The sequence below is a fragment of the Rhinoraja longicauda genome, chromosome 10 (genome assembly GCF_053455715.1).
Source record: "Rhinoraja longicauda isolate Sanriku21f chromosome 10, sRhiLon1.1, whole genome shotgun sequence".
Taxonomy (NCBI): Eukaryota; Metazoa; Chordata; class Chondrichthyes; order Rajiformes; family Arhynchobatidae; genus Rhinoraja; species Rhinoraja longicauda.
In genome coordinates, this window is record NC_135962.1 from 641,933 (window position 1) to 656,947 (window position 15,015).

The 15,015-nt window shown below is 44.1% G+C and overlaps 1 protein-coding gene across 1 annotated transcript in view; it reads left to right on the forward strand.

Moving 5' to 3' along the window:
• Positions 1-15,015, forward strand: part of cdc42bpb (CDC42 binding protein kinase beta (DMPK-like)) — a 194,285-nt gene that overhangs the window by 98,851 nt on the left and 80,419 nt on the right. Inside the window, exons 3-5 of the mRNA XM_078406009.1 lie at positions 3,496-3,579; positions 6,927-7,022; positions 7,553-7,701. Coding sequence (XP_078262135.1) covers positions 3,496-3,579; positions 6,927-7,022; positions 7,553-7,701 — 329 coding nt within the window. The remainder of the gene's footprint in view (positions 1-3,495; positions 3,580-6,926; positions 7,023-7,552; positions 7,702-15,015) is intronic.

Sequence of the window (15,015 nt, forward strand, 5' to 3'; positions counted from 1 at the left end):
CTAAAGTTAGCCAAAGATATTATAAATTTTTAATGGGATAATGCTTTTAATTTTAAAATTGAGCCCTAATATACCTCCTAATCCAGAGATCTACAATAGGTTTTGAAAGCAATATGGTTCTGGGTTCCAGTACCTATTCCATGAACAAACAGGCCTTTTCAATTTGTCAGTAAGTCTCCCTTAAACTTAAATGAAGACAGTAAGATAGAGTCCTACAGCAAGGAAACAGGCCCTTCGGCCCAACTTGCCATGCCGGCCAAGATGTTTCATGAATGCTGGTCCCTCCTGCCTGCATTTAGCCCATGTCCCTCTAAAGCTTTCCATTTCTGTCTAATTGTCCTTTACAAGCCTTTTAATTCCGATATTAACTGCTGTTTAAACAGTTAATCACAAATGCTATCAATCAGAATCATCTGCAATAGGCAGAGAGGCCCTGCCCTATGGAAACGGCAGGGGACAGTATTAAAACAGCTTTTACAATTAATAAAGCTTGAGATGGAATGTTGCAAGCCACTTAGCGATTTGAGCAGATTATCAGCAGATAAGTAGATATTTCCCAGAGCAAGTCAGTGACTGCAGTTTTAGAATACATTTGTTTGAGACCTTATTAGGCACAATACCAGGACAACTGATATACAGGGTTGACTGAGGTAATTCTTGGTGTGATTAAATTCTAAACGCTGTTCATTCATTCTGTGAAACTATAAATGAGCTTGTACTTTTGTAATCTTTTGATCAGCATTATTTAAAGCAAGAATATGGAAATGAAGAACTGCAGATACTGGTTTATTCGAAAGATAGACACAAGGAGTGTGAAGAAGGGTCCCAACCCTGATGATCGTTTGATGGCACTGGGCCTGAACTTGCTGGAGTTTAGAAGGATGAGGGAGGACCTCATTGAAACTTATCGAATAGTGAAAGGCCTGGATAGTGGACGTGGAGAGGATGTTTCCACTAGTGCGAGAGTCCAGGACAAGAGGTCATAACCTCAGAATATACAATAGGTGCAGGAGGAGGCCATTCGGCCCTTCGAGCCAGCACCACCATTCAATGCGATCATGGCTGATCATTCTCAATCAGTACCCCGTTCCTGCCTTCTCCCCTTACCCCCTGACTCCGCTATCCTTAAGAGCTCTATCTAGCTCTCTCTTGAATGCTTTCAGAGAATTGGCCTCCACTGCCTTCTGAGGCAGAGAATTACACAGATTCACAACTCTCTGACTGAAAAGGTTTTTCTTCATCTCCGTTCTAAATGGCCTACCCCTTATTCTTAAACTGTGGCCCCTGGTTCTGGACTCCCCCAACATTGGGAACATGTTTTCTGCCTCTAACGTGTCCAACCCTTTAATAATCTTATATGTTTCGATAAGATCCCCTCTCATCCTTCTAAATTCCAGTGTATACAAGCCTAGTCGCTCCAGTCTTTCAACATTCCCGCCATTTTGGGAATTAACCTAGTAAACCTACGCTGCACGCCCTCAATAGCAAGAATATCCTTCCTCAAATTTGGAGACCAAAACTGCACACAGTACTCCAGGTACGGTCTCACTAGGGCCCTGTACAACTGCAGAAGGACCTCTTTGCTCCTATACTCAACTCCTCTTGTTATGAAGGCCAACATTCCATTGGCTTTCTTTACTGCCTGCTGTACCTGCATGCTTCCTTTCAGGACACCCAGATCTCATTGTACGTCCCTACCTTGACACCATTCAGATAATAATCTGCCTTCCTATTCTTACCAGCAAAGTGGATAACCTCACACTTATCCACATTAAACTGCATCTGCCATGCATCCGCCCACTCATACAACCTGTCCAAGTCACCCTGCAACCTCATAGCACCTTCCTCACAGTTCACACTACCACCCAGCTTTGTATCATCTGCAAATTTGCTAATGGTACTTTTAATCCCTTCATCCAAGTCATTAAATTAGAATAGAAGGACGTTCCTTTAGGAAGGAGATGAGGAGGAATTTCTTTAGTCAGAGGGTGGTGAATCTGTGGAATTCTAGGCCACAGAACGACATGAAGGCCAAGCCAATTGATATTTTTAAGGCAGATAGATACATTCTTGATTAGCACGGGTGTCAGGGGTTATGGGGAGAAGGGAGGAGAATGGAGTTAAGATGGAAAGATAGATCAGCCATGATTGAATGGTGGAGTAGACTTGATGGGCCGAATGGCCTAATTCTACTCCTATCATTTATGAACTTATGAAACATTGCCTATCCTTTTTCTCCAGCGATGCTGCCTGACCTGCTGAGTTACTCCAGCACTTTGCATCTTATTATTTAATGCAAGCAGATTTATTAGGAAGGTGCGATTTTTGCCATATGTGGAGGAAGGCCGTGTTGCGGTTGCCATGGTCAACCGATCGTGAAACGTGGCGGTACTGGGATGGTGTTCCTGCAACTTTACAGTCATCAGGCTGTTGGAGTTTGGGAACATGGGATATCCTGGAATTCCTGTGCTGTGGGCTGGGAGCCTGGGGTTCATTATAACTGATGAAAATTAGGCCTGGAATGTGAACTTAGAAGTTTTGTTTTTCCAAATAATTTCGGAAAGCAACTAAGTTGAAACTGCTGGCAGCTGAAGAAAACCATTGGAGATGTTTGTTGACAACATGTCAATGCAGCACAGAACTATAGAATGCATTACATATTATTGTACTGCATAATCTGACGGCAATTAATAAAGCACAAACTCTGGACAAATATATTAACTCCAAACCCTGGCAGAGGCCTTTAAAGTGGATACTTAAGTCAGACATGGAGTATGAGTTTATAATTCAATGGCAAAATCAAGTGGTGCAGCTGTAGAGTTGCTGCCTTACAGCCCCAGAGACCCGGGGTCCATCCTGACTACGGGTGCTGTCTGTGCGGAGTTTGTACGTCCTCCCCGTGACCTGCGTGGGTTTTCTCTGAGATCTTCGGTTTCCTCCCACACTCCAAAGACGTACAGGTTTGAAAGTCATTTGTTTTGGTAAATGTAAAAATTGTCCCGAGTGGGTGTAGGATAGCGTTAATATGTGGGGATCACTGGTCAGCGCAGACCCGGTGGGCCGAAGGGCCGAAGGGCCTGTTTCTGCGCTGTACCTCTAAACTAAAAAACTAAACTGCTAACTTTCCAAACTAATAGTGGCATTATAAGGAAAAGCTTTGTTGTAAGTGAATGCTCAATAAATGCAATAACTTGCTGAATATCATATAAAACAAATGCATGAGAGCTTTCAAAAGGAAGTGGGTAATTGAAGTAGGGTCTCACTGGATTGCTCTTTAAAAGAACCAAGACGGACATGAAGAAGTATTTGGTTTTATAGTGTTGTACAAATGAATTGTAAATATTTGAATGTTTTGGAAGAATGTGTGTGAGTTGTGCAACGATATTTCAGAGTAAAATAATCGAAAAGTAAATACAAATTCTAACTTTTAATAAGATTAAATAGATTGTATAACCAGTATTAATATGGTGTTCTGTTTCACAAACTTAATTTTAGGTAGCAGTGGTCAAAATGAAGAACACCGAACGTGTTTATGCTATGAAAATACTCAATAAATGGGAGATGCTGAAGCGTGCTGAGGTAAGAATGCTTAATTTGTTTCACTGTATTATATTTGTAGATACGTCCCTTTGCAGATCATTTCAGACACTTGTATATTTGCTATTTTTGCATCATGTGTTGCTTATTATGTAGTCATTGAATGATTCCAACATGAATTTGCTGCATTTTTACTAAAACACTGACCATTGTACAGAAATGGTAGAAAGAAAATATGGCATGTTCAACCTCAATACATGCCAGATGTGATTTATTACGCAGGCAGAACTTAAACGCATTTTATGGAGGAGAGAGGAATCATGAGAGGAGTAGATGGGTAGATGCACAAGTCTCTTGCCCAGAGTAGGTGAATCGAGGACCAGAGGACATAGGTTTAGGGTGAAGGGGAAAAGATTTAATAGGAATATGAGGTGTAACTTTTTAACACAAAGGGTGGTGGGTGTACGGAACAAGCTGCCAGAGGAGGTAGATTGAGGCAGGGACTATCCCAACATTTAGGAAATATTTAGACAGGTGCATGGATAGGACAGGTTTGGAGGGATATGGGCCAAACGCGGGCAGGTGGGACATGTTGGCCAGTGTGGGCAAGTTGGGCCGAAAGGCCTGTTTCCACGCTGTAGCACTCTATCACTCTGAGAGAAACCTTTAAGTTGTTGACAAATTGATTTCACTTTTTTTTTCTAAAATGATGTGTGATTGTTCCCTAATGGCATGTGGCAATCAGAAATCATCCAGAGAGTTGTGAATTTGTGGAATTCTCTGCCACAGAAGGCAGTAGAGGCCAATTCACTGGACACATTTAAAAGAGAGTTATATAGAGCTCTAGGGGCTAGCAGAATCAAGGGATATGGGGAGAAGGCAGGCACGGGTTACTGATCGTGGATGATCAGCCATGATCGCAATGAACGGCCAAATAGCCAAATGGCCTCCTCCTGAACCTATTTTTTATGTTTCTATGTTTCTAAATAGCTTTGTCAGTAACGTTGTGAGGTAAAAATGATGAATACACCAAGTTCTTGACATGGATTCTAATTGAAAGTGCAGTGGTGTAAAAAGGGGAGTGAAATATTTTTTCATCTCATGATAAATAGGCATCTTTTGCCAACCAACTTGACACTCCTATCATTAAAATGAAGTATCCCTAAAATTAATATTTGATATACCATGCTTTTCACTCTCCCATTTGTGATTTTTGGCACATTTGATTCTGTTCATGGATCTGTTCCAACCTATCCCAATCATGTTTGTTGGAATAGCCAGAGGTCGTGTCTGGCCTCTGCTTAAATGTGCCTACTTATCTATGTCAAGGCTCTCCTTATTCGTGAGCTGTTACTTAGATTGGTGAGCTTTGTAAGACACTTGTTATTGAAGAATAGTAAAAAAGAAAGGAGAGAATTATAGATTATTCACCCTAGATTATTAGAGACTTAATATTTAAGAATAGCTGGGGAATATTTTAATTAATAGAAGGGTTCAGTTTGCATACTTAAATAGGTTGAGCATGGCAAAAGAGTACCAAATGTTTTGGAGGTATTCTGATGTGCCTTTCTCTGCCCACTACCATGTCTTTTGTGCCTTCTGCAAATCCATGCGACTAAGACCCCATGAGGTTGAGTTGACACTCATGGAATTGACCCCACCTGGTTGAGCAAAAGCCCACAGAATGGGGATAATAACATTTGTTTAGTTTAGAGATACAGCGCGGAAACAGGCCCGTTGGCCCACTGAGTCCCCGCCGACCAGCGATCGCCTCACATTAACACTTCCCTGTACACACGAGCAACAATTTATGAAGGGCCTGTTTCCACGCTGTATCTCTAAACGAAACTGAGCATTTGTATAACAAAAGGCTGGAGTAACTCAGCGGGTCAGGCAGCTTCTCTGGAGAGAAGGAATGGGTGACGTTTCTCGTCGAGACCCTTCTTCAAACTTGCATAGTATAAATCCTACTAACAATTAAATTCTCTCGCCCAATTTCAGCAAAATGATACAGTTTTGCCTAGATACCTAAAACTTTCAGCATTGCACTCTGCAATTTATTCTACAGTTTTTGGTTTTAGGTTGCTTCTCTTTTTTACATGAAATGAGTAAAAGGGTGGCAGAGTTTCATTTTTATTCTGTCTCTAAAACCGTGGCGAGGATGCACTGGTTATGATCTTCCAAAATTCTGAAATTTTGCAAAATGTTCTGTAAAGGAGAAAACCACAAATGGAGCACCATTGTTCAGGAAAGATGCAAGAGTGAAAACCCGGAACGGCAGAGCAAGTAGCGTAATGTCCAATATTGGGAAAATGTTGGAATCATTGGAAAGGAAATGATCTGGTTTCCTCTCGCATCCCATTGCATTTGCGTTCTTGCTACTGATTCCACTTGCAAATTAACCTTTTGGGAATCCTGCACCAGCACTCCCAAATCCCATTGCATATCCGATTTCTGATTCCTCTCCCCAGTTAGAACATAGTCTACATCTTTACTCCTACTGCCAAAGTGCATGGCCACACACTTTGCTACACTATATTCCATCTGCCACTTTCTCTGCCCACTCTCCCTACCTGTCCAAGTCCTTCTGCAGACTCCCTGCTTTCTCTGCACTATCAGCCCCTCCACCTATCTTTGTATCATCCACAAACTTGGCCACAAAGCCCTCAAATCCTTAATCCAAATCATTAATATACAACATGAAGAGCAGCGGCCCCAACCCCGACCCCTGATGAATATGACTAGTCACTGGCAGCCAACAAAGAAAGCCCCCTTTATTGCCACTCTCTTCCTCCTTCCATCCAGCCAACCTTCTATCCATGCTAGTATCTGCCCTCTAATGCCGTGGGCTCTCATCTTGTTTAGGAAGTTATACTTAGTTTGGAGATACAGCATGGAAACGAGCCCTTCGGTTCACTGAGTCCACGCCGACCATTGATCACACTAGTTCTATGCTGTCCCACTTTTTAAATCCACTCCTTATACACTAGGGGCAATTTATAGAGGCTGATTAACCTACAAACCAGCACCTCTTTGGGATGCAGGAGGAAACCAGAGCCCCTGGAGAAAACCCACGCAGTGACAGGGAGAACGTACAATACAGACAGCACCTGAGGTTGGGATTGAGCTCTGGTCTCTGGCGCTGTAAGGCAACAGCTCTACCAGGTGTGCCACAGTACCACCTCTAACTTGTAAACTGTAGAGCATTGATTATAAACTGACATTTCCTCTTTTTACATAAGTTCATGTGTGGCAAATGGGTTTTGTGGTTATACCAGTAATCTGGTCTGAATGTCAGAGTGCAAGCCCAATCTTTGAAGTGAAATGGTGAGAAGTAAGGCAGCTCAGATAAACACAGTCTTGTTCATAAAGTTGTTTCTCATTTATAGACAGCTTGTTTTCGAGAAGAAAGGAACGTTCTGGTGAATGGTGACTGCCAGTGGATCACCACATTACATTATGCCTTCCAAGATGATAACTACTTGGTAAGTCTGTTTTCACTTAATAGTTTAAATACAGATGCTCCCCGGCTTACCATGCCTCCACTTCTGATATTCCCACTTTACGATGGATGGTGCAAAATTCATACACATTCATTAGAAACCGTGCTTCGAATTTTGAATTTTGATCTTTCCCGGGCTTTTGGCGAACCCGCAGACCTCCGCTGCCACGTTATCTCCTCAGGCCGGCTACAGGATCACCGTTTACCCGCGGCCGCGGCTGCAGCAGCGTCACTCAAATGGCCTCCTGGGCCCATGCGCCGGTTAGCGAGGAGGCTTCTGGGAGCATTATGTGCATTTGCCACTCACAATATTTTTGGTTTACGATGGGTTGTCAGATCGTAACCCCATAATAAGTTGAACACGTGGTTTAAATAATAAAAAGATAAGACGGATATTTATTCCAGCGAATATTCTATCTCAAATCCAGTCACTGGATTTTGCTAATTAGTTTCTATATTTCTGGTTGAATGTGTCAATTGCCTTGTTGTTCAGTGTATTTTCTGTATTTTCAGTATTTAGTTATGGACTACTATGTGGGAGGAGATCTGCTGACGTTACTCAGCAAGTTTGAAGACAGACTGCCAGAAGAAATGTCCAAATTTTACATCGCAGAAATGGTGTTGGCTATCGACTCCATTCACAAGTTGCGTTACGTACACAGGTATATGCATTTCTTTTTTTGTGTATGGTGTATTGCAAATTCACATTCTGAGATTATGTGGAACAATTTGCCTGCTTTTCCTTCTGTGGTCTCTTTTTGTTTTTAACCCCCCCCTCCTGAAAACAACTTGGGGTGTGATTGTGTAGGAAGGAACTGCAGATGCTGGTTTAAAAAGCTGGAGTAACTCAACAGGACTGGCAGCATCTCTGGAGAGAAGGAATGGGTGACGTTTTGGGTTGAGACGTTTCTTCTGACCTATTTAAACCGAAGATAGACACAAAATGCTGGAGTAACTCAGGCAGGTCTCGACCCGAAACATCACCCATTCCTTCTCTCCAGAGATGCTGCCTGTCCCGCTGAGTTGCTCCAGTATTTTTGTTGTTCCATATTGTTCCGAGATGCCTACCTTTTTGCATCTCGACCCGAACGTCGTTCATTCCTTCTCTCCAGAGATGCTGCCTGTCCCGCCGAGTTACTCCAGCTTTTTGTGTCTATCTCGGGGTGTGGTTGGACATATTTCACTTGTGCTTCATTCAAGCAGTTAATATTCTCTTGTGAGCCTTGACAGTGAGTGTTGAGAAGCAGTTTAATTAAAGAACCTCTTCATTGATTTGGGTCTTGGTTTGACCTGAAGTCCACATGTACACATTTCCTGTCAGGGTAATTGGGTCATTTGTCTCTCCTGGGAAACGGCTGTCAAGTGCATTCGCCTTCCACTGCTGTGGAGATGATTAAATAAATCAGCATCCACCTGGAATTAAATGAAAGGATTTCTAACTCTGCCAGCTGCTGGTTGATATATTTGCTGAGCATTTGGTGTGTCCAATAATATCTTTTTCTGTGTAGGAAGGAACTACAGATGCTCGTTTAAACCGAAGATAGACACAAAAAGCTGGAGTAACTCAGCGGGTCAAGGCAGCATCTCTAGAGAAAGGGAATAGGTGACTTTTCGGGTCGAGACCATTCTTTAGACTGAGAGTCGGGGGAAAGGGAAACGAGAGATATAGACGGTGAAGTGGAAAGACATAGAACAAATGTATGAAAGATATGCAAAAAAGTACTCTACATCACCGTCTAAAGCTCTCATTTACCTTTCCCCTAACTCTAAGTCTGAAGAAGGGTCACAACCTGAAACGTCACCCACCCAGTGAATTGGCCTCCACTGCCTTCAGTGGCAGAGAATTCCACAAATTCCACAACTCTCTGGGGGGAAAAAGCTTTTTCTCATCTCAGTTTTAAATGGTCTCCCCCATATTCTTAGGGGCCACAGTCTAAGAATAGATGAATTCACTGGATGAATTTAAAAGAGAGTTCGATAGAGCTCTGGGGGCTAGCGGAATCAAGGGATATGGGGAGAAGGCAGGCACGGGTTACTGATTGTGGGTGATCAGCCAAGAATACGGCACGGTGGCGCAGCAGTAGAGTTGTTGCCTTACAGCGAATGCAGCGCCGGAGACACAGGTTCAATCCTGACTACGGGCGCCGTCTGTACAGAGTTTGTACGTTCTCCCCGTGACCTGCGTGGGTTTTCTCCGAGATCTTCGGTTTTCTCCCACACTCCAAAGACGTACAGGTATGTAGGTTAATTGACTGGGTAAATGTCAAAATTGTCCCTAGTGTGTGTAGGATAGTGTTAATGTGCGGGGATCGCTGGGCGGCGTGGACTCGGTGGGCCGAAGGGCCTGTTTCCGCGCTGTATCTCTAAATCTAAATCTAAAAAGGTCACAATGAATGGCGGTGCTGGCTTCGAAGGGCCAAGTAGCCTTCTCCTGCACCTATTTTCTATGTTTCTATTTCTTTTCTCCAGAAATACTGCCTGACCTGCTGAGTTAAGGCAGCTTTTTGAAGATATTTTTCTGGCTGTCGAGAGCCTCCAGGATGGGGGCCAGAATTCACAAACTTCAGACCAAAATCTGAGTTACTAATGAACAGCTTTTGGTGTTTTTACTCCACTTTATGGAGAAGGCATTACTCAGTCACAATGAAGAATTCTACTTGCAGTTAGAATCAAAATGTTATGTTTGGCCATGCCCTGTGAGCATTGTGTTTGGGGCTGCAGCTGGCTTGCTCGGCTTTGTCTGTGATTGTGCTTTCTTATATCAAAAAGATATCAATTGCGTTCATAGAGTCATACAGCATGGATTGTCACCTTGTCGTGGTGGAGAAGCTTGTGTGGCCCTGAGATCCTGAGGGCGATGCCGTCTGGAGCTGTGCTCCTGGTAGGGTCACCCATGGCGGTAAGGTCGAGCGGGGAGGTCCCTGACAAAGAGCAATCCAACCAAGACCTCAACGGTGGAACAGGCCGAGGGAGGATGGTGGCTGACTTTAGTGGAGCGTCACAACGGCTGGGAAGGCGGATGAAGGCTGCAGCAGAAAAGGGTCCCCGGTCGTCATGGACTCCAAGCCACTGGATCCTGAGCCAGATCTGTCAAGGACCGTGTGGTGGCTGTCTGTGCACCAGTCTCCCCACGTTCGATCCTGACTACGGGTGCTGCACTGTAAGGAGTTTGTACGTTCTCCCCGTGACCTGCGTGGGTTTTCTCCGAGATCTTCGGTTTCCTCCCACACTCCAAAGACGTACAGGTATGTAGGTTAATTGGCTGGGTAAATGTAAAAAAAAATAAAAAATTGTCCCTAGTGGGTGTAGGATAGTGTTAATGTACGGGGATCACTGGGCGGCACGGACTTGGTGGGCCGAAAAAGGCCTGTTTCCGGCTGTATATATATGATATGATATGATATAAACAAAATCACGCACAGGCGTCCTCCATAAAGGAGGACAGTCATACTCGCTTCCAGTGACCGCCGATGACAACAGCATGGAAGCCCAGCTCATCTTTGCCAACCTCATCTAAGAAAGTCCCATTTACCCATCTATATACTAAAACTCTCGTTTGTTTGTTCCTGAACTACAGCCAAAATGGTACACGATAGCGCAACAGTTTTAGGCCCACCTCACCGTCGTCCCTTTGGTGCTAATGGAAGAAGTTTCATTGAAATCGGTGTTATATTTTTTAAGTTATTCACATTTAAAAGTTTAAATCTATCTCTGAGGGAGGGGGGAGGGGGAAGAGGGAGGATAAGGGAGGTTGAGGGGGATGGAGTTGGGGGAGGGGAGGGGGGGATGGAGGGGGGAGGGGAGGAGGGGGTGGAGGGAGGGGGAGGAAGGAGGGAGGGGGAGGAAGGAGGGAGGGGGAGGAAGGAGGGAGGGAGGGGAGGGCATGGGGGGAGAGGGGGGGAGGAGAGGGTGCTGCACCAATGTAGGAGAGGTTTGGCCCAACGGGTCCACTTGGTCTAGTACCCTTCTAAGCCTTTTCTATCCATATACTGTCCAAATGTCTGAAATGAGGTTATTGTATCTGCCTTAAATGGTTTCTCTGGTAGCTCATTCTATTTAGCCACTATCCTCTGTGTGGAAGAAGTACTCCTCGGAGATAGACACAAAATGAGTAACTCAGCGGGACAGGCAGCATCTCTGGAGAGAAAGAGTGGGTGACGTTTCGAGTCAAGACCCTTCTTCAGACTGAAGAAGGATCTCCATGCTGTATCTTTCAATCAAAAACTAAAGATTGATGAATGTCGGAAAATTTCTACTCCAGAAGGCTGCAGAGACCAATATACTGAATATATTTCTTCCTCCTAACCCCATTCTCCTGCCTTCTCCCCATAACCCCTGACACCAGTCGACCCGTGTCTCAGTGGGCCGAAGGGCCTGTTTCGATGCTGTATCTTTCAATCAAAAACTAAAGATTGATGAATTCTGGAAATTTCTATTCCAGAAGGCTGCAGAGGCCAAGATACTGAATATATTTATGTGGGAAATAAATAGATTTCTGGACACAAAATGCATCAAGGGGTTTTGTTTAGTTTAGAGATACTGCCCTCTGACTTTTGCCCATCTTAGAAAATAGAAACATAGAAAATAGGTGCAGGAGGAGGCCATTCGGCCCTTCGAGCCAGCATTGTGATCATAGAAACATAGATACATAGAAAATAGGTGCAGGAGTAGGCCATTCGGCCCTTCGAGCCTGCACCGCCATTCAATATGATCATGGCTGATCATCCAGCTCAGTAACCTGTACCTACCTTCTCTCCATACCCCCTGATCCCTTTAGCCACAAGGGCCACATCTAACTCCCTCTTAAATATAGCCAATGAACTGGCCTGATCATGGCTGATCGTCCCCAATCATTAACCTGTGTCTGCTTCTCCCCATATCCCTTGATTCCATTAGCCCCATGAGCTCTATCTAACTCTCTTAGATCCATCCAGTAATTTGGCTTCCACAGCCTTCTGTGGCAGAGAATTCCACAAATTCACAACTCTCTGGGTGAAAAAGTTTTTTCTCACCTCAGTTTTAAATGGCCTCCCCTTTATTTTAAGACTGTGGCCCCTGGTGCTGGACTCGCCCAACATTGGGAACATTTTTCCTGCAGCTAGCTTGTCCAGTCCTTTTATAATTTTATATGTTTCGATAAGATCCCCTCTCATCCTTCTAACCTCCAGTGAATACAAGCCTAGTCTTTTCAATCTTTCCTCATATGACAGTCCCGCCATCCCAGGGATCAATCTCGTGAACCTACGCTGCACTGCCTCAATTACAAGGATGTCCTTCCTCAAATTAGGAGACCAAAACTGTACACAATACTCCAGATGTGGTCTTGCCAGGGCCCTATACAACTGCAGAAGAACCTCTTTACTCCTATACTGAAATCCTCTTGTTATGAATGCCAACATTCCATTAGCTTTCTTCACTGCCTGCTGTACCTGCACGCCAACTTTCAGTGACTGGTGTACAAGGACACCCAGGTCTCGCTGCACCTCCCTCTTACCTAACCTAACACCATTGAGATAATAATCTGCCTCCTTGTTTTTGCCGCCAAAGTGGATAACCTCACATTTATCTATATTATACTGCATCTGCCCACTCACTCAACCTGTCCACGTCACCCTGCAACCTCCTAACATCCTCTTCACAGTTTACACTGCCACCCAACTTTGTGTCATCCGCAAACATGCTAGTGTTGCTTCTAATTCCCTCTTCCAAATCATTAATATATATGGTAAACAGTTGCGGCCCCAACACCGAGCCTTGCGGCACTCCACTCGCCACTGCCTGCCATTCTGAAAAGGACCCGTTAACTCCTACTCTTTGCTTCCTGTCTGCCAACCAATTTTGTAACCATGTCAACCTACCCCAATACCATGTGCTCTAATTTTAGTCACCAATCTCCCGTGCGGGACCTTATCAAGGGCTTTCTGAAAGTCTAGATACACTGGCTCCCCTTCATCCATTTTACTTGTCACATCCTCAAAAAATTCCAGAAGATTAGTCAAGCCTGATTTCCCTTTCATAAATCCATGCTGACTTGGACTTATCCTTTTACTGCTATCCAAATGCACCATTATTACCTCGTTAATAATTGGCTCCAGCATCTTTCCCACCACCGAAGTCAGGCTAACTGGCCTGAAATTCCCCTTTTTCTCTCTCGCTCCTTTCTTGAAAAGTGGGATAACATTAGCTATCCTCCAATCCACAGGAACTGATCCTGAATCTATTGAACATTGGAAAATGATCACCAATGCGACCACTATTTCTAGAGCCACCTCCCTGAGGACCCTGGGATGCAGACCATCAGGCCCAGGGGATTTATCATCCTTCAGTCCCATTAGTCTACCCAATACTATTTCTCGCCTAATGAAAATTTCTTTCAGTTCCTCTAACCCCCTAGATCCCCTGTCCTCCAGTGCATCTGGGAGATTGTTTGTGTCTTCCTTAATGAAGACAGATCCGAAGTACCTGTTCAACTCTTCTGCCATTTTCTTGTTACCCTTAATAATTTCACCCGTGTCTGCCTGCAAGGGATCCACATTTGACTTTTCTACTCTTTTTCTCTTAACATATCTAAAGAAGCTTTTACTGTCCTTCTTTATATTCTTGGCCAGCTTCCTCTCGTACTTCATCTTTTCAGCCCGTATTGCCTGTTTTGTTACCTTCTGTTGTCCTATGAAAGTTTCCCAATCCTCTGGCTTCCGGCTACTCTTTGAGGTGTTATACATCTTTTCTTTTAGTTTTATTCCATCCCTAACTTCTCTTGTCAGCCACGGTTGAGCCCTACTCCCCTTAGAATCTTTTAGTGCAAATGTCAGGAGGGGAATAATATATGCTATTTTAAAGTTGTGGTAGCCAACGGGTGTACTATGTTAGCGACCCATTCCCACTTCTTCAGACTGAAGAAGGGTCTCGACCGGAAACATCTCCAGAGATGCTGCCTGTCCCGCTGAATTACGCCAGCATTTTGTGACTACCTTCGATTTAAACCAGCATCTACAGTTCTTTCCTTCACAAGTTGCCCCTCGGGTTCCTATTAAATCTTTCCCCTCTCACCTTAAACCTGTGCCCTCTTGTTCTTGATTTCCCTACCCTGGGAAAAGACTATGCATTGACTCTATCTATTCCCGTCATGAGTTTATACACCTCTTTAAGATCAGCCCTCAGCCTCATGCAGTGCAAGGAATAAAGTCCTCATCTGCCCAACCTCTCGTGATACTTCGAGCCTCGTAAATCATCTCTGCACTCTCTCCAACTTAATGGTATCTTTACCACAACAGGGTAATCATAAGAGAGGTCCCACTCCAAGTGTAGCTTCACCAATGTTTTGTTCAATTGTAACATACCACACCATCTCCCATAAACACAAAAAGCTGGAGTAACTCAGCGGGACAGGCAGCATCTCTGGAGAGAAGGAATGGGTGACGTTTCGGGTCGAGAAAGGGAGACGAGAGATATAGATGATGATGTAGAGAGATAAAGAACAATGAATGAAAGATATGCAAAAAAGTAATGATGATAAAGGAAACAGGCCATTGTTAGCTGTTTGTTGGGTGAAAATTAGAAGCTTGTGCGACTTGTGTGGGGGAGGGATAGATCTCTCTACATCATCGTTTATATCTCTCATTTCCCTTTCCCGTGACCTTCAGTCTGGAGAAGGGTCATGCCCCGAAACATCACCCATTCCTTCTCTCCAGAGATGCTGCCTTTATCATCATTACTTTTTTGCATATCTTTCATTCATTGTTCTTTATCTCTCTACATCATCATCTATATCTCTCGTCTCCCTTTCTCGACCCGAAACGTCACCCATTCCTTCTCTCCAGAGATGCTGCCTGTCCCGCTGAGTTACTCCAGCTTTTTGTGACATTATACTTGGTTCCCTGACTAGTGAAGGCCAACATGCCAAAAGCCATCTTCACTACCTGTGACACATGTAGATCGAGTGGTTGCATTCATCTTGAACTCTTTGTGCGTATCTC